At 31.9% G+C, this 20,448-nt stretch overlaps 2 protein-coding genes across 3 annotated transcripts in view; one reads left to right on the forward strand and one right to left on the reverse strand.

Annotated features, from left to right (window-relative positions):
• On the forward strand, positions 1-5,076 carry T3dh (Type III alcohol dehydrogenase). The gene is made up of 8 exons (XM_085190760.1): positions 1-381; positions 566-644; positions 1,089-1,297; positions 1,889-2,085; positions 2,368-2,681; positions 3,414-3,595; positions 3,771-4,041; positions 4,887-5,076. The coding sequence occupies exons 1-8, from the start codon at positions 329-331 to the stop codon at positions 4,968-4,970; spliced, it is 1,389 nt and encodes a 462-aa protein (XP_085046886.1). The 5' UTR covers positions 1-328; the 3' UTR covers positions 4,971-5,076.
• Gp150 (leucine-rich repeat domain-containing glycoprotein 150) overlaps positions 5,071-20,448 on the reverse strand; it is a 25,771-nt gene continuing 10,393 nt past the window's right edge. For both annotated transcript variants that reach the window (XM_085190757.1, XM_085190758.1), the window contains exons 2-3: positions 11,895-11,937; positions 5,071-7,975 (exon numbers count right to left, since the gene is read on the reverse strand). In XM_085190757.1, the coding sequence (XP_085046883.1) occupies positions 5,389-7,962 (2,574 nt within the window). In that variant the 5' untranslated portion in view covers positions 7,963-7,975; positions 11,895-11,937 and the 3' untranslated portion in view covers positions 5,071-5,388. The remainder of the gene's footprint in view (positions 7,976-11,894; positions 11,938-20,448) is intronic.

Here is a 20,448-nt window from a genome sequence, read left to right on the forward strand (position 1 = left end):
ATAAAAATATTATGAAAAGTATTTTATAAATCTTTTCTTACTTTGTAGTTTTCCTAATTTTATTTTGTTTCAATTTTATTTCCATCTAGTAATTTTAAGTTCAATAATTTACCATTTACATATACGTACAAAATTTAGTTTATGATATAATCATTATAAGAAAGTTTTTGTTATAGATAGTGTTATAATGATAACACAACGTTGGAATTATTACGTCAATATATTAATAATTGTAAATGAAAATTTAAAAGATTAAAATAATTAGTGATAATATAGTGGCGAAAGACTGATCTATAATTCTGAAGAAAAACAATATATACTTAAAAAAATGGTTTCACGAAAAAGAGTATTTGATTTATTTAGAACCATTAATGTCGCGTCGTAAGTACTCTTTATTGAAGAAATATTTATGTATAATTTAGTTTATAATAGAAAACTTAACATCTATTCCAATCCATGTATTCAAAACATCTATTCAAAACATAAAACCTATTTTCAAAAATTAGGATAAATATATAGCCATTTTTAAAGTTATTTTATTTGTCAATAAATATTTTTATTTTAGTTGCCAGTGTCCAGCACATAGTCATAGGGGAAACTTTCAAGTTACTCATGCTACTCCATCAAAGGAATATGCCTTTGAGGTAATTTTAGGACATTTTTATATCTCATATTTTATAGCTCAAGTATACTCTCAATATTATGAAAGATCACCAAAAACTCTTTACAGCACTCTATATTCTATATTTACATGGGGTAAAGTTTTCAGATTTATTTAATTTTGTGTCTTAGTCTTATTGTCATAATTTCTTTTTCTTATTTTAACTAAATAAACTCTGTCCATTAGTTATAGTGGAGTGGTGGATATGATATGATTTCAAGTCTTACTCAGTGGAGTAAAATATTTTCATTTCTCTACTCTGACATTGCAAAGCACACTGTTGAGCTTTTCCACAAATCATGCAATGTCTCTTATTCTTCTAATTCTACCAGAAAGCAGTGAAAGAAGTGTATACTCACCAAATCCTGCTATACTACTATATATATGTCATCAAGCATAAAGCTAAGATTTTTTTTTAAATTTACAGATAAAATGTTCAACAGTGAGATATGGTTTAGGTGTTACAAGAGAAGTTGGACAGGATTTGGTGAATTTAGGGGCAAAAAATGTCTGTGTTATGACAGACCCTAATGTTGCATCTCTGAATCCAATGAAAGCAGTTCTTAATTCTCTTACAAAAAATGGAATCAATTATGAAGTATATGACCAGGTTAGAGTGGAACCAACTGATTCAAGGTAATTAAATAAATAATTTAATCTTTTATTATATTTTTTTGCTTCACATTACTTGCAAGATAGTTAGAGAAAAAAGAGCCACAAACACTAAGGTTTCTGTTACATTTTTACTTTCTGTACTATATCAAACAGGCCTTGTCCACTGTTGTAAAGCTCTTCATATACACCCTGCGAGGTTCATTATCTTTGACCCTTTGAACCGAGGCCTCTCACTGAGGCAGTGAGACCACTTAAAAAGTTATATTGACAATATTTTTTGCTACAAATGATAAAATTATCTTTATAATATATCAATGTTGTAAATATTGAAAAATGTTTAATTTTTTATGATATTGTTGTAGTAAAAGATATGGTAATGGTTACTTTTTACAATTAAGATATCAATAATGTTTTTGTTTAATGATATTCTAATGCCTGCCTATCCTGCTATCTGCGGGATACGTAAAACTGAAAAAAGTGATTGAACTATAGTTGCGTTAAATTATATTTTTTGTTAAATTAACTTATGAATTATTAAAAATCAATATCGTTTATTCTTACTTAATAAAAAATTACCTATTCAATTTGCTTACTAACCCAAAACTATTACAGCTTCAAAGACGCTATAAATTTCGCCAAACAAGGTAGTTTCGACAGTTTCGTGGCTATCGGCGGCGGCTCGGTAATGGACACGTGTAAAGCCGCCAATTTGTATTACTGCGACCCGAACGCGGAATTCCTCGATTATGTAAACCAGCCCGTGGGCAAAGGGAAACCGGTCGATGTGCAATTGAAACCAATGATTGCGAGTATGTTATTTTATTATTATATTTTATTCTTTCTTTTGTTTTTTATTTTATTCGATTTGCAGTTTGCAGTTCTTTATAAATTGGGCACTTTTCGAATATTGTATAAATTAAAAAGATATTTTTAATAACAACTTGTTTAGAATCTTGTCTTTTCATAACGTATAGTAAATATTTTACTTATTTTTATTGTATTTAGACAAAATTGACAAATATCCCCATGAATGTAAATTATCCATGAATACTATTTTAATTTTAAACAAAAGTTATGTAAAAATTTAACAGTTCCTACAACCAGCGGTACAGGCAGCGAAACAACTGGCATGAGCATATTCGACTACGAAGAAATAAAAGCCAAGACTGGCATATCTCATTCCGCCTTACGACCGATCCTGGCTCTAATAGACCCTTTACATACACTGACTGTGCCGAGAAACGTGGCCATTTATTCGGGTTTCGATATATTTTGTCATGCTTTAGAGAGTTTTACGGCTATACCGTATACAGAGAGAACACCTGCCCCTGAAAATCCCGCGTTAAGACCAGTTTATCAAGGAAGTAATCCTATATCTGATGTTTGGGCTAGATTTTGTTTGCAAGTGAGTATTGCTTTTTTAAGAATTAAATATATTTTTGAATATAAATAAATCTTGTGCAATAGTAGAATTAAAAATAGGGTTTCACAAAACACATCCCTTGGTTGGTTTATATGATCTGTTGTTTCTATAATTGGGTTTTACAAATTTACATACTTAAGTAAATATTTTCACAATCAAAATGATGCATCATAATATTTTCTCGAAATAACAACTTAGCCTTTGGATAGATACTTACGTGTTTTATGGAAACAATTATTGTAATAACTTTATCCTACGGCTGTTGCAAGTACTAAGCTATTTGAATTCTGTAATAATAAACTTTGGTATTAGTCATAAATCATAAAATTCTGCATAAACAAGTACATGCTTATAAAGATGAGTAATCTTTCTGTACATTATATCTATTTTGTATTTTCTTTTAAATTGAACTTTACAATAACAAAAGTTAAGTTAATTTAAATATATTTAATTAACTCAAAATTATTTTAAAATCCCTATAGTTTGAACTAATCCTCGTCTTGTTCGACACATATGGTAGAATGGGCGCACATATATATCTGTCAGGGCCTCGCTTAGCCATTATATTTTTATTTTTTCGTTCTGGTGTCAAGGCAAAGCGCGGCTGAAAGTGTGATACGGAGTGCCTTCCTAACACTAGGCTCCTTCTGCCTACCCTGCTGTTTGCGGGATACAGCTGATTTTATTAATACAAAATAATTTTGAATCCCCAAGATCTTGCACAAATACTTCGCTCGTTCAGTGACCAACGCGGACGATATCGAGGCGCGTTCTAACATGCACCTCGCGGCCACCATGGCGGGCGTGGGCATCGGAAACGCGGGCGTGCACATCTGTCACGGCCTCGCTTATCCTATAGCTGGGAATGTTAAACAGTATGTGCCACAGGATTATGGGTAAGTATTATACTTACTTGATCACATTTTGCTAACATCCCAATAACACTTCCTTATTGCATCATTAATGCTATTGCATCAGCGTAATTATATAAATAATAAATTTTCTATTAAAAATATATTTTAAAGCGGAATAACGTATATCAATTTTACTTATGCTATTATTAATTTTCAGATCAGATCCCATAATACCTCATGGTTTGGCCGTAACGGTAACAGCTCCGGCTGTTTTCCGTTTTACTTCACCCAGTGATCCTGAGAAGCATCTGGAAGCAGCACAATTACTAGGTACAGATGTAATAGGCAAGAAACATGCAGATTCGGGAAAAATACTCGCCGATACTATAATACGTTATATGGAGAAAATGGATATTGACAATGGGTTGACGGCCTTCGGTTATACAAGTGCTGATATACCGAAGTTAGTTAAAGGAGCATTGCCTCAAGTAAGTTTTTAAGCTTTATAATTTTAAATTGATTTTTTTTATAATTAGGTCCTAAATTGTAAATAGCTCAGAAAAGGTATAATTTACTCATTTAAACTAATAAACTATTTTATGTTTACCTACACTTCTAATGAAACTTGTTCTGAGGATATGTTCATAGTATTTTATAAAAATGTGTCCAAACACCCAAAATTAGTAGTGTAGCTTACTTACTAAGCAAATTAATTAAATTAATCCATTTTGTAAAATTTTTTTTTTGGGCAAGTAGCACAACTCCCACGTTTGTGATCAGTGCCCATTGTTTCACCGACTAAATAGGTCAGACTCTAATAAATTACTCGAGTGTATTAGTTTCCCCAAATATGTAAAATACAATATGTAAAATTTTATTAATCGCACAAATTTCTTTATCCACTTTTTCTAAAATATCATTTAGGATTAGTTTAATCATTTCATTTTATTTATTGCCTTGCCTCGGGCATAGTTTGAACGATTTTTTTGACGGCAGCTTAGTAGTTTTTTAGCTACTAAATTACTCACTACTTGATTATAATACTAGCATAAAGCGATTTAGGCTTAAGGTGGTTGGAAGTGGATTTATAAAGTGGATAAAATACAACATTAGTGAGCTTTGATCATGTATTATTTAAATCAATATTTTATGAATGCATTATTAAAATAATATGGGACTTTAGTAGTTCATTAAGATACTAACAAAGATTAATATTTTTTTGTAAACATCAAAGACAAAGTCGAATTTTTTGATTAAAAAAAATATTTTTGTAGACCCTAATTAGAGTAGTTATTATAATTAAAATAATATAACAATTTTATTTCATTTATAGCATCGCTTACTTAAGATTGCCCCAGTACCACAGTCTGAAGATGATTTAACGGCCATTTTGGAAGAGTCGCTGTCTATATATTAATATTTTTTATACTACTATATATGTATATAATGTAAATTAAAATAATGGTTGTTGTTATTGTTACCAATTTATTATCTGTTATCAATAAAATAATATAACATTTAAAGTTTAATTTTTATTAATTTTAAGTACATAAAATAATACCTATCAACTAATTTGTATAATATATAATTATGTATATCTTACATTAACTAATTTTAATTTGTATCCGATTTGTTATTTCACTATAATTATAAGAAAAGCGCTAGATTTCAAGATTCGGAAGGTTCATTTCGGAAATAATCAGAAGGCACTTACTTAATGCTCAATTTTCGATATGTAGAAAGTTTTATTTGACTAGCGCTTACGTCTATCACTTACTGCTTAAATAAAATGTTAACGCAGTTAATGTGTTTACAAATGTTATTTGTACCGTGACTTAGACCGCCTCGGGGACGATGTTCTTGTGGTGGAACGGACTGCTCTCGTACGACATGTTGGCGGCGCTCACGCTGACGTTGCGGAGTGGAGCGTAGCGGTTGAGGCGAGGGGTGGTAGGCCCCGTCAGCTCCTCGGTCAGCGGCTGGTACACCTGGCCGCAGTCCCGCCGCAGCCGGTGCGGGCCGGGCGGCGCCATGTTCGCGAACACCGAGTTGATGTAGCGTATCTGCTTGTTCCGTCTCACAAATACCATCACTACGAGCTTGGCGACGACGATCAGGAGAAGTAGCGCACCCAAAATGGCTATCAACATTGGCCACAAGTACTCGTAGCGGCCGTGCTCCGTGTCCTTTACAGATGTTTGTATGTATACTTCAGGTTCGAGGTCGTCGTACATGTTATCGTTTTCTAAAAGTTTGATATCAATCTTTACACTATCGCTTTGCGCTTTATCAATCGGTTTTGGTGACGGAGTGGATGATTTCTCGATAAGTTTAACTTTGAGATCGAGATTTTCATCGTCTTCGTCATATTCCTCGCCGGATTCGTCGTCGTCTTCCTCGTCCTCACCTTCTTCTTGGTTGTCATCGTCGTCAGCGTCTCCATCAGTATTGTCATCGTCATTAAATTGGTTAGTGATGTTATTAATCATTTTAGTATCATCGGCAATCTTACCGTCGTCTAATGTGTCTTTCAAGTCAAAGTTGCCCTCTGCGTCTGTGTCGATTCTTTCCCATATTTCTTCATCAGAAACTGATGGCAATGGCTCAACGCGATGTGTAGGTGTACCGCACGTTTGACGTGTCAGTATTTCCCAACTGTATGAGCCCTCGTCTTCCTTAGCATCAGTCGCTAAGTTAGCGATACTGGCAGTATTTGCATTAGGAGAAATTTTGTGACTGCTTAACCAGGCCATGAGGTTTTCAAATTCACGGCTACAAGTTAGTAAGTTGTATGTAATATCAAGCGAACGTAATTTTTTGAGAGTATCTAATTCAGTTTCTTTAATTTCAGTAATGTGGTTATGTGACACGTTTAGGAAGCTTAAGTTGTTCAGGAGTGTGGTTGATTGATTTTTCTCTACTTTCCAAAGAGCTGTAAGTTTAGCATGACTCATGTCCAACCATGTGAGAATTGGTGTGTTGATGAAGACTTCAGCTGAAAGTACTTTCAAGGGATTGCCTTGGAGGTTTAATTTCCCGAGGTCTTTGTTTTGTTCAAATACTTTGGCCTCTAAAGTTGTCAACAAATTATATGATAAATTAATTTCGATAAGTTTAGGACTTCTCGAAAAAACTCGGCTGCTTATCGTTTTTATCTTGTTTGCCGACAGATTAATTTGCGAAAGTGCAGTAAATGTTCTTAATGAATCATCATAAATTTCTTCGAGGCCGCAGTTAGATGCATCGAACAGGTAAATGTTAAATTGTTCTGCGGAGCAATTGAAGCCTTCAGTAGGCAAATGTTTTAATCGAGGGTTGTTGGATATTTTGAAAATATCCAATTCTATGTTTTCCTTGATAAGAATGCTCGAAATGAAATCCAAGTCGTTATAGGAAAGATCCAAGTAGTTAAGTTCTACCAGTTTGTGGAAAGCTTGGTTATGAATTTTTTCAATGTTGTTTCCGCTAAGGTTAAGATTGGCAATGTATGTCATACCATTAAACATGGATGGTCCGATAAATTTAATATTTGTTTGGCCTGCATTTAAAGTAAGTAAGTCTGATATTTGAAGTCCATATACGGAGTCGATTGGGTTTCTTTGAATGTGAAGAGTAGCCAATTCAGTGTTCTCTGAGAAAATATCTTCGGGAAGTGATTTAATGTTATTGTCGCTTAGGTCTAGTTCCTCTAAATCGAGAAGAGTCCTAAATGTATCAGCTTCCATATCTGATAAATAATTGCCAGCCAAGTTCAGGTACATTACGCCTGGCATATTTTTAACAGTATTAGCGGTGATGTATTGCATGTTACAATAAGAAACATCGAACTCTTGTACTGAAGAAGCATTAAGGAAATACTCATCTGATCCCGGAGCAGGGAATTTGAGCGGATTATTTGACAGTGTTAAAAGGAGCAGTTTCTTGTTATTTGCAAACGTTTCAGGATGTAAGCTCTTTAGTTTGTTATTAGACAAGTTAACAGCGTAGAGTTCGTGGAGACCATGGAAGGCGTTTGCTCCTACAGATGTTATAGTGCTGTTTACAATTTTGATTGTAGCAATTTGGTGTAGACCCAATTTTTTGAAAATAAAATCATCCAGTTGAATCTCTGTCTCGGCGTTGTCAATTACGAGATCCGTGATATCGTCGCCGAACTTTTGAGTTCCCATTTCTAGACGGTTGCACTTCGCTGTTCTGTATCCTTGAGATACAGTGCATATGCAATCTCTAGGACACGGCCTGTCCTCATTGAATAATACTTCTTGTTCATCTGCGTCATAGTCTTCATATTGAAACAGGAAATTGTCAGAATCCTTGTTATCTTTCTTTGCAGTTTTGTTAACTGACTCTGAGATTGCAAGCGCACAAACTGCCAGGAGCAGTAGCAACTCCCGGGACTTAGCCCCCATGTCGTAGCGAACTCTGAAATTAAAACAATAAGACACGTCAATATTTAAATAACATAATTCAGTTTGTGCGCACGAAGCGAGTTCAAGTGCAAGGTCATCGAACAACTCGAAGGAAAAAACATAAAGATATTGTTTGGACATATGAATTGGTAGAAGTTGTTTGATTATATTACGAGTGTATTTGTTAATCATAATCAATATTACAAATATATATAAAAGTTTTTGGTCGTGTACATTTTAATAAGTACAGCACAGGAATGTAATTATACCCATATAATTTGAATATTTAACTAACAAGCATAAATATTTATGAGTTGTGAAACAGATGTGGCCGTATTGTTTTCATGAAATTTCATACGCAAAATATGTATAGATTTAGTCATAAGTATAGAAAATGTGGTCAGAATTTGTTTTCCTTATTATCACGTAATTTAACCGCAAATTATTTTTTATATTATTATTTAAAATTAAAAATATAAAAACAACAACATAAAAGTAACAATTTGAAATAATATTTTAAACTTGATATATAAATAAAAAATATCAACATATTGGCAACTCTACCCATTTTATATACACCATCCCATGGCCATACAATTATCTACTGCATAAAGTATAAGCCATAGTTATCTCAAAAGGTAAGTACCGCTGGTATAGATTAATTATTGTACGCGGCCTCAAGACAAGATACTCCAGTTAAAGTGTTCTATTAAGAGTGACGAAGTTATCTTTGTTTTCATTATAATTAAATTGCATTGCTTATATATGTAAAACGTAGGTAATCTCTTTAGTTTGTACATGTAAAGTACGAGCAAAATATATTGTTGGAAATTAGGTTAGAGGTAAATGTGAAATCTGAAGTATTTAAACATTATTTGATCTCAGTTTTTTATTGTTTAAGTAAAATGTTATGTTATACATATTTACGGATAAAAATTCCGCTTTATTTTAAATGTAAACAAGTCTGACAGATTTTCTTGGATATCAGCTGTTTTTCTAACTTCACGTATCTTTTGAATCTTCAGCCTAGAGAGCGCAGTTTTTGAGAGAGATATATGCATTCTACATTTAGATTTACCTACAAGAATTCTTCAAAGCGAGAGATTTTTACCTAAAACTGGTGTCCACATAGCGGCATTTGACATAGGTAATTATAATGTTCATAAAATATTCTTTTGATATTAATTTAATCTACAGTGCCTCGTAATAAATGTTATATCTACTTATATATTTCAGCTACCAATAAGTCAATGACCTCATATTACAATTGACCCTATTCTAAAATAGATTGAAATGTAATATATCTGATAAGTACAAATACTGGCTGTGATAGAAAGTTAACACACTTTCTCGCGGTCCGGCCACAATGCAGTGCATCAAAACCGTAGCTTTGTCATCGTGCGTGCAAACGATTATCGAATTTAGAAACATTATAGTAATTGGCGGAATTTATTTTTATTATTTTATATTTTACCGACTGTAAACGCGACTGGTTGTGGGTTTGATCCCCCTTCGAGGAACGGAGTGTCTTAACAGTAGGTTCCCTCTGCCTGCACTGCTGTATGCGGGATACAGCGTGAAGTTGATTTATATTTAAAGGTAGAGAGTACTGTTATATTACAAAATTGAAACAAAGAACGGTAAGCACACAATCTCCCCGCGCTAGCGATATCGTAGAGCTCCAGATAAGATTAGATAACCGGTCTCAGAGAAATGTTCCATAGAGTAGGCTCGATATTAATTTCTCGTTTCGTCTAAGAATCATTTCATTCTACATATGCCATTGCCTGTTTATTATAAATAAAATATTTGTGGCTACATATAAAATATGTAATTACATTTAAAATAACATAATTACTACTACTCTAATAATAGAGGAAAAAGTAAAGGTAAACCAAATACGGATAAATAGAGTTATGTTTATACATACAAACATAATTACAAATGAAAAAATAGACAAGACGAGAATCAAAATGAATGTGATTAATACTTTTATATGAAAATTTTACGATGATTCCTTCCTTCACTAATATCCAACTCAGGCGTTGCCAAATTAGATTGAAAAAACACTTAGCTCTAACTGAAATCCCCCTTCCCCCAGCTATCAGAAACTTTGCGAAGCGATGGTGTAAACAACTACATATATGGTCAAACATAGTAATAAATAAACATGCTAGCATCGTCTCTACCATCACATTGGTGACAATTATAATTACAAATGCAAAGTAGGCAGGTGTTAGCGAAATGTGTTTCTATATGCGAGCATCTGGTCTGCGGTGTATGCCAGCACTGCCAGCTGAACGCAAGGTGGGTCACAAAAATTGGTATGACATTATTAATGATAAGTATTAGTAAGAAAATAGCGTTCAAATTATATGTTCTTTTTGCTTGTTTAATTGGTGTATTATACTGGAAAGGAGTGTCTAAACACTAGATTCCCTCTGCCTATGTTGCTGTGTAAGGGATACAGCGTGAAGCTGATTTGATTTAGTAAATACTTATTTTGATACAGTATATCAACTATAAAATAATTAATATATAAAATATTTAAAAACAATGGAAAATACTGCTTTAATTTACTAAATGATATATTTTTTTAAATACAAGTATTTATAGATATTATTTATACCGATAATTACACTTAATACACTTTATTTATAGAAAAAAAGATAAAAATAATCATGATAATGGAACAAAAAACATTTAAATATAAATGAAACCAAAAGGAATAAATAGTAAAGTTCACTGCGTCGAATACTAATCCCTATATAAAAACAAATGATTTATTTAGCATACAATACTTTGCCTACATTGGCGAGGCGTGCAAAAATGCGTGCCGTCACGTCGCGTCACGCCACCCGCCGGATAGATGACCGATATATGACGGACTATAGAATATAATCCATTCGACCTTATTTACATAGTCATTATTTTTTTAATAGCGAATTTTAAGTAAACAGACAGATTTTTCTGCAAGAGTTTATTTGAACATTATGTTATACAGAAAATACCTATAAATCACATTTATATAGAGAACCTGAACCTAGTGTTAAGATACTACGTTCCCATTAAGATACTTCTGTTCCCCACTTTCCGCTGACTTCTTAGGTTGAGTGTGGCGGCACTCCACTCGTTTTGCCCATGTTATCAGAGCGAGGAAAATAAAAATATTTCATTTCTCCTAGTGAGAATCGAAATCATAACTACGATATGCGACACGACTGGCCTCATTAGATATTAAACTAAGACAAATACATGTGAGTATGGTTTTAATTATAATTTTTATATACCTAATAGGTATGTCTTCCCTTTCACAACAACACATTTACAAGTACATATACTATAATATAGGAATATAGAACGATATAAAAGTATATCAATTTATTTATAATTTACCACGCTTCTTATTCATAATGTATGCTATAGCCTATACACCCATATCAGCTATCAACTCGCCTCGGAGAACTTTGCATAGCGTCACAGTAGTTTGCATTGAAAACTTGGCCATAAGCCGAAAAGTTGGAAGAAACACCATTTATACCAGAGCATTAAGGTGCAAATTAGATTACGCTTTACATGTGACATAATACAAGTTGACAATGTAGAGACGGAGCTCGGAGGAAGGAATTTCGAATGTACTGTCACATGATATTAGCCTTTATGTTTCATAACGAAGGCTCTAAAAGATCCGTTAGGCGTGTGGAGATACTGAGAGAGTGGCCACAACACCTATATCGGAGAACATTTCGCAAGCACCCTCGCCTCGTAATGAAACATCTTGTAAGGCTTGTGGTTTTTGTTTAACGTCTTAGCCATTTATCGTACTCTATTAAAATACCTATATGTGCGTTTTAATCAAATAAAATATCTTAATGTTAGCTACTAGGTATTTAATATTATAATATGAAAAAAAAAAACAATGGTAAACATACCTCTGTCCTAGTTCAGCCGCCCAGATACTTCGTTAAATGAGATCTGTAAAAACAAGAAACGTAGTGTGTTATTGAATTATATTTTTTAAAATAAACGTTTAATATAAAGCCAGTGTAACCTAACTTAAGGCTAAAAAAAAAAAAAAATACACTCCGTTCCTCACTTTCTACCAAATTCTGGAGGCTTTACATATTGAGTGACGGAAGAGCGAAGAAATGAAATATTAAATTTTTATTTTCTCGAGTGAGAATCAAACCCACAACCTGTCGAATTTAATTTACAGTCACATGTTTATGCCATTGCGCCACGACTGGCCTCGAATATACAGGAATACGATCGTGCATTTTTGTCATATATTAACATTTGTAAATACTTATGTTTTTTATTTAAAATTTCGATGAACGCGGGTTGTGACCTGGCAGTGCATGCCTATTGCATGCAGTAACGGTGGTTTCGTATGAAAGTCGTAGTGACTCATACATTACGCTCTTACACAATAACATTTTAGATCCCTAATTGAAACTTTATATGATTGTATTATTATAAATAGAATATAAGTATTTCATTCTACATAAATGGAAGTAGCAAAATCGCTTTTAGCAGAGTTCATTGTGACTCAGTTACTAATTATCAATCGGGGTCTGTAAATCTTTAGCTTCTGGCAACCTATTTTGCAAAGTACTTGTTAATTACAAGCTTATATATCTAAACGTATAATTTACTTTGTATTTTCATCACAACGACTATCGATGTTTGCATCTATCGCTTGGGTGTACTTATTGATGTGCAGAGGCGTGGTTGCTCAACCACTAGAACTTATACAACTGGTTTTAGTTTAGTTTACGGATCTCCTTTTGTGGTCGTAATATTGTAGTAATTTAGGAATAAATTACAATTGATTGCAACAAATAAATTGAATGACTTTCAAAGCAACAAATTGTTTGCTTTAAAAGACATTTAACGGCTTGGTAAAATACCAGTTACTATTTAAAAAAATAAAATAGCATGGAAAATGCAAAATGTCAATACTTTTCCAGGATTGTATATCTGAATTGAAAACATATTAAAGGTGGTGGTCTCTGAATTAAAATAAATATATTAATACTAAATTCCAACACCGAACCGAACCGAACCGACCATATCTTATCGAATATTACAGTTATACGACATTAAAGTAAAATTAATTATTAGAGTAAGTAATAAGATTGCCTTGAATGTAAAAAGAAGGTCGTTAAAATTATCCGCGTTCTGAATAATAATGCGATAAGTTCTAGACTGGCGTGGCTGATGGCGGTGGTTATTGTAGGAAGGCTTTGGCAACATTTGATCGATCTTTGCTCAGTTTGTTCTGCCAATCATGGGGAGGACGTTAAATACAAACAAATTAAACGCATCTTATGACATTGTAAGCCAACCATGGTTAAATTTATACAAAACCTTTACACAAATTGTAGCCTATGTGCTTTTCTAAGTTATGAGCTATTTTACTCTAAAGTTTTATCTAAATCAGTTCAGTAGTTGTTGCGTGAAAGAGTAACAAACACCCATCCTAACAAACTTTTACATTTGTAATATTAGCAGGAAAATGGTAAATTTCTATCATCTTATTATATTCGGTTTTTTTTAACGAATGTTTAATACCTGTATGACTTATAAATCTTTTTTCTGTCAAATTATGTAAAAATAAAAGTGTACCGTTAAATTGTTCAAGTTAGCACAAATAGCGAATATTCTAAAGGCAGTATAAAGAGAACTAGTTCATAAAAACCGCCGCGGCCTTGCGCTCTATGGACACATCTGCGTATATTTACCGTCTCGCTAAGCGCATCTTTTGTATCAAAACAATAAGACTAGAGGACAAAATTGCAGTTATAAGACGAGGAAGCAGAAATTGTAAGAACTATAGTAGTTTAATGTATTATATCTGAGATTTGAAGGGTTTAAATTTTTGTATAAAGAACAAAAGTTATATTTTTATGTAGGACAAGCTTTTCTTTTTATGCTTATCTTTTTTTCAACCATTTACTTCTTATATTGTAAAATTGTCGTTACTAGGGAAAAACCATCAGTGTTTCTGTAGCGGAGATAAATCAGGGGTGAATGTAATAAGACAATACCTATTTTCTAGAAACACGTCAGATATAAAACTTGTACAGATATAAGATTTGTCAAATGTCAAGAGAACATTGTGATTAGATAATAATTGAGAAATTGAAATTTGTTTATCAATATCACTGAACTCTAATAACATTTAGTTAAAATATATTAATAAAAATAAATAGTATAAGAATATATTTTTGTATAGAACATAATATATTTAAATATATTTTTAAATAATGTTATATAACATACCAAATTTTACGTTAAATGTAGAATTTGGCCAAGGTGACCGCACTGGTTCTTGTCTAGACACTAACTGCTTACCTTTGTGGTAGATTATAAAAGATATAATATACGTATAAAAACTTAAATGTGATTAATATTCAACATCTTGAAATTTATAAATGAATAAATTTTTGTTTTATCTACATAAGTTGCAATTACATGTTATTATAACAAATCGAATTCGAAGAATTCGAAATGTCAACAGTACTTTCCTTACAGCACTTGACAGTATTTTCCTTTAATAATTATTAGTTTATTCAATTTAATTACATATATGACGTAAAATGAAATAAAATTATTTCATAATTTACACATTTAATTTTATTCAGTGAAGTTAGTGAGAAAAATAATGGTAAGCCAGTAATTTGCATAAAATTATTTATGTTTATTGTTGTCAAATTATTTTAAATTTTTAATTTAAAAAAAAACGTTTAACATTCTAGGTTCTAGAACAATCTTCTTATGACTCATACATATTTTATTGTGATAAATGCACAATATTTCGAAATTATGACAGTGGGTAAAGCCATTGCCGTGTTTGAAGATTTTCTTTCATCATAGTCTGGTTTGAAAATGACTTTTCATCTTTTGTGCATATTTATCAGATTGCACAGACGTCTGTGTTTACCTTAGTCCATATATTTCATCTTTTGTGTTTAACGATTGCGCCAAGATCTTTAAATTTCTTTATACGTTTATAATGACGCTTACAAAGAAGATAAAAACGGATTTAATTGTCTTTGCTCATTTGTAGGTGGGTAATTTAGAATTTTATAATCTCAATAAAATTAAATAAAATATTTATCATAAACAACGTTAATAAACCAGTAGGCTACTACCAGTTTTTGTATGAATAACACTAAACCCATTTAAATACAATTTTGTGGTTTCCATAATAGATTTTTAATAACTATTGATCTGTTAACAAACACGTTTATAGGCAGTAGTAGTATTGAGTTCACATTGCTGATTTATTTTAAAATGAAATGGTCTGATCGATGACTGTAAGTACCGGTTCGATTACTCCGGTCCGGTCATTGTTTGAGGTCGCGGAAGGGAACATTCACTTTACGTAGTCTAGACGAATTGAATTAATTAGTTATATGGAAATGTAGGATTCATTAAATACATTTTTAAGGTTATTATATAAATTTAAAAGAAAATTTAATTTTTAAGTATTCGTTTATTTAGAATGTATTTTGTCCGAATAGAGCATAGACCAAATAAACTATTGTAAATATGAATATTCCACTGGTGAGTTTTGAACCTGCTACCATCAGTCGTTATAAAATACTATATGGTCTTTTTAATGTTAATACCACAGGCTCTAGATCTCTTCATTTAGAACAAATACCTATGCATTATGGAATTATTTATTTGAGTGTTATGAGTTTTTCTGCAATTGTATGTCGCTTGCAAAGTAATTTGGTTGTGTTTTAAAAATAAAATAATGCATTACTATATTTTAAATACTATAAAAAAAGTTTTTTTTACATTTTTACATAAAACGATATTATGATATAACTTTATATAAATCAATAAACTATGTATGTAAAAAGCAATAGTTCTCGTTATCATGTTTTAGAAAGCGCAAGTCATATTTGACATATTCAACGTTTTTGTAACTGTAGGTAGATATATTTAAAAATAATTTATTAATGTACTAAAAATTTAAAATATAACACATTATTTTGGTAAAAGATTAATAGAATTGTATAGTGTTGTTTACTAAATTATCTAATTTTTAAGTTAGTCTCTTGCAGCTCTATAACTATAAGAAATGAGTCATAGCTTCGTTTAACTAAGCAAAATGTAAGATAATAAAATTTTACGGTGTTCGCTTTCTAGCACACCTGCTCGTGGCTGTTAATGGGTGTTTTTTGCAACTAGTAATGTTATATGTGGTTTTTGGGCACTATCAAATTACAGACCACCTGGCAGAGCGAATATAATTAATTACGTATAATATTTTATGCTAATTTGAATCGTCTTCCAATGTTTGTTAAATAATTAATAATAATTAAACATTTATACAATGTTGTTTTATAAATGTTCAACTTGTACTCAGATTTACTTGAAATATTTAAAAATGTTATGTAACGTAAAGGTCATTAGAACGTTTAAAAATAAATAAAAGGTTTACCCAAGTATAACGAATTGTTTAGTTACAATTATTGTTAAGTTTAAGAAGATAAAAAATGAAATTTAAAATCATGATGATGATGTTGAATTAAAAATATATATTAATATATTTTAATTAAATAAAAAAAAATGTTCCCAATTAACCAATTAGATAATGTCAAATATATGAACATTAATAGTAGACGTAATCGCAGAAACCCCAAAATGCAATTACGTCATTGACATTTTATATAAATAATGAATATCCAATGCTAATAATAAATATTATTATTTATGATCAAGATGATCTATTCTGGTTTAATTTTATGCGAAAGTGAAGCTTCAACAAACACCTGTTAAATAGTTTCCATATTTCTGAATAGAATTATCAAGTTTTAGGTATATCAAACAGAAAGGACGCTAAGAGCAACGTACGTAATTATATCTCAAACGTCGACCTTGTAGTGTTTCTATATTATTACTTTTACTAAAACTGTAAATACTTATGTCAAAACTAAAATTAGAATATACATAAATTTAAAATTAAATATATTTGATATGTCTTGGTGATCTTTAAAATCACAATATGCTATTTAATTTCAGGATGTTCCGATTAGAAGGAAATTTTAAATATATCTAGTAAAAAACTGACTGTATATTGATTGAGGTTAGTTTAATTTTATTTCTCCGTGACACAGGAAAATCTGACTCTCTTTACTCTCTGACACTCTGCTTTGTGAACATCAACTGACTGAAATTTCAATAAAAATATTAAAATAATGATAAATTATCGATTATTATTATCAATTTCAGAAAATATGTAAACTTAACAAGGCTTTCCATTGTAGACTATCTTATGGCACTTGTTTATTTTGCTGTGACCCACTTGACGCATCCTTGTTCTTAATATCCATGAATAGCGAATGATGTATAGTGAAAATATGAATTTAAACTCCAATATACTACGCTTAATAAGTTGTGGCCGACCTGAAGTTAGGTTTTCTGAACTTTTTTACTACTCAGTAAGAAAATAATCAGATGTGAGAATAATAGTAAAATCATATCTGCGCAGCTAACTTCAGTGACAACTAACTTCAGTGCGGCCACGACTCGTTGACAGTACTATACTGCAGTGCGTCAGGTGTTTGTGTTGCACCAGACAAACCAGTTCCGTCACAGTCTGGTACCCGCGGCTCACATGGACTTGGATGTAATAAAGACCCTTTATTTGCCAGCATACTCATAAAGAAGCGTTTTAGCCATTCTCTACTATCTCGTCTCGCTCACACGATCTTTATGTAAATTTTAATAAAGTTTTAATTAAGTTATATTTAGATATAGCTCAGAATTTGCTATGGGCTTTTTTAGCTTTTGAAAAATTTATTCACGCTGTATCCCGCACACAGCAAGCAAAGGGAGCTTAGTGTTAAGACAGTCCGTTCCACTTTTTCCGCCGAACTGAAGGCGTTGCGTGTTGAGTTGCGGCGCTCAACGCTGCGATTTAACTCGACACCAAAGCAAAGAAACTAAAGTATTAAATATGTAACTTTCCCGAGTGGGAATGGAACCCACAACCTGTCACGTTTACAGTCACTCGCTTGTGACCCTGTGCCACGACTGGTCTCAAATTGTTTTTTTAATGTTTTTTTTTTTATTTTAAGCTTATCACTTTAAATAATTGTAACTTATGACGTAATTGAACCTTAACAAGTGCAAGCAGCAGATTATTAAAAGTATCACGCAACTAAGTCACGTAGTTTCAAAGTAAATGATATCGCAGGGGAAAATATGTGACAAGTTTAATATTAAATGTTTCCAATGACTTTGAAATTGGCGTATACCTAAGCTTGTGTAAAGGAACTTGAAAGTAGTCTTGGTAATGCATTCTCCTATTGTATAATTCTTCTCTTTTTTACCGTACAATCTCCTTCGTGTGTTCTCCATACAACGTGACATTGGCGAAGTGATTAGTGCTCAATTGGCACGCTCGAAGCGCCATAAATTAAGAACTGAACTGAAGAAGGTCTTGGTGTGATGAGTGAGAGAGAGATGAGTTTAAAAGGTCGAGAATTATTAACAATGGAGCCGCCAAAATTCTACGTCTAAAATTCTATATCTAAAATTCTATATCTAAAATCGGAGATATGAGAATGAGAGTTACAATTAGACATGTACCCTTGCCTCGAATAACGCCTGAAAATGTATGAAAGTAAGTGTATCTACACTATATATTTAGTATATTTTTCCTAGTACCAACAGGAAAAATGGCGATGTTTTACATTTCGCTCGCAGTTCATTTTGCAATTCATAGCTAGATATTTAAACATGTCGAATGCCGAACGTATTCGATTTCGCTTATTATGCGTAGTTGGCTATTCTCGTAGTGATTAAGATTCTGCTTATAACACGCTTGAAATCAATATTTAAATGTGAGATCTGAATATTATTTTTAATTTAATTGATTAATTATTGCTGCCTAATTTATAAAAAAAAAACAATTAATGCCTCCTGCCTAGAGGAATAATTTTAATATTTGTATAAGAAGTAGCAAACATTACTTATACATGATTTAATAAAACAGTATCTATGTTTTATATATATGCTCGTATATGTGTAGCTAATTTCCTTAATTCTAATATTGGCAATGTAAGCTATACGAGTGTATTGAAATAAATTTCATTTGGAAGCAATAATCGTAAGCCATAAAGGAAGTTGACCATAATATTGCTGTATATTTGCCTGTTTTTGATCCAATAATACACAATACCTATTTAAGGATTTCAGAATTAGATAAATAGGGAAGTCGGTTAAAAAATTGGTTAAAATTAGTGGCATTGATTCGTTGATTTTGTTTAATAACACAAATTAGAAAGATCTGATTAAATTATAGGAAATATCACGTAACAGTGGGGTATTTCCGAAACGGAACGGTAATTTTACGTCGAGCGTTCTTATTGATAAAGGACAAGGTAAAAAACCTATTGAAACTGATTTCCATCTCGCAAGCCACCATATCGTTACGTCATAGGTAATCGACGTTTCATATTTTCCTGCTATACAATTATCATAAGGACTTATTATCGTCATAAGGACATAACGACATTTATAAAAATATGTTGTCATAAGGCCAACCGTGGTGTAGGGGCTGTAACAAGACAAGCGTATGACTGTAAACGCGACAGGTGTAGATTCGATTCCCATTCGAGGAAATTAAATATTTAATATATTCTTCTTTCGCTATGGTGTTCAGTTGAAGCGTAGCTTTGAGTCCCGCCTGTCAATACGCAATTCCAGAATTCGGGACAAATTCCCTCTCTACCTTGCTATATGTAGCGTGCAGCTAAAAAAAAAGGTTGCCATAAAGTTCCCTTGTTTCGTAGTTAAATTTAGACGCATATACTTCCGCCAATTTCGCCATTTACGTTAACCCGCAACGTTTCATTATGGCTATAAATGGCGCGACACCATAAATCGCGGGGCATGAAGCTCTTTGTACTCTATCAACTGTATGGCAGGCTGGCAGCCATAGGTCTTTTTCAAAGGCGAACGGGACATTGACCCAATTCAAATAGGTTAACTGTTTGGCAAATGTTAAATTAAACTTTACGAGACGGGTCGATTGAGATTTGTGTACCGTGTCGTTAAGGCTAGGTAAAAAAATCGTATATAATGATGTTTTAAAGAAACTAGGAGGTCGTTATTTAAGTCTATGGAAGATTAATACTATAAATAGAAATAAAACTTTTCTAGAAAGAATTTAGAACATCATTAATTTAACTCATACAAAAGCCAATATAGTGTTACAATTGTGGACACTATAATGAAACGCATATAAACTAGTATTTAACCTATTTTTTTTCTTTAAATAATTCTATTGTTACCTTTTTATACTTAATAAAGATTAACATATCGAGTATGACAAGATAGTATATACGATAAATAAATAACAAGTGTATGTAAGAGTGCAATAAAAACAAATTAAAGGACACTGTAATACAATGTATTAAAGGAATTATTATATTATATATTATAATGTTAAAAAAAATA

Source organism: Heliconius melpomene, chromosome 10 (genome assembly GCF_056956725.1).
Source record: "Heliconius melpomene rosina isolate 202511_hmr_F chromosome 10, ASM5695672v1, whole genome shotgun sequence".
Classification (NCBI taxonomy): Eukaryota; Metazoa; Arthropoda; class Insecta; order Lepidoptera; family Nymphalidae; genus Heliconius; species Heliconius melpomene.

Excerpts from the sequence above, each read along its gene's own strand:
- T3dh (XM_085190760.1), top strand. The coding sequence starts at position 329 with ATGGTTTCACGAAAAAGAGTATTTGATTTATTTAGAACCATTAATGTC. Across the intron at positions 645-1,088 it reads CAAAGGAATATGCCTTTGAG|ATAAAATGTTCAACAGTGAG; the intron begins GTAATTTTAGGA and ends TTAAATTTACAG. Across the intron at positions 4,042-4,886 it reads TTAAAGGAGCATTGCCTCAA|CATCGCTTACTTAAGATTGC; the intron begins GTAAGTTTTTAA and ends TTTCATTTATAG.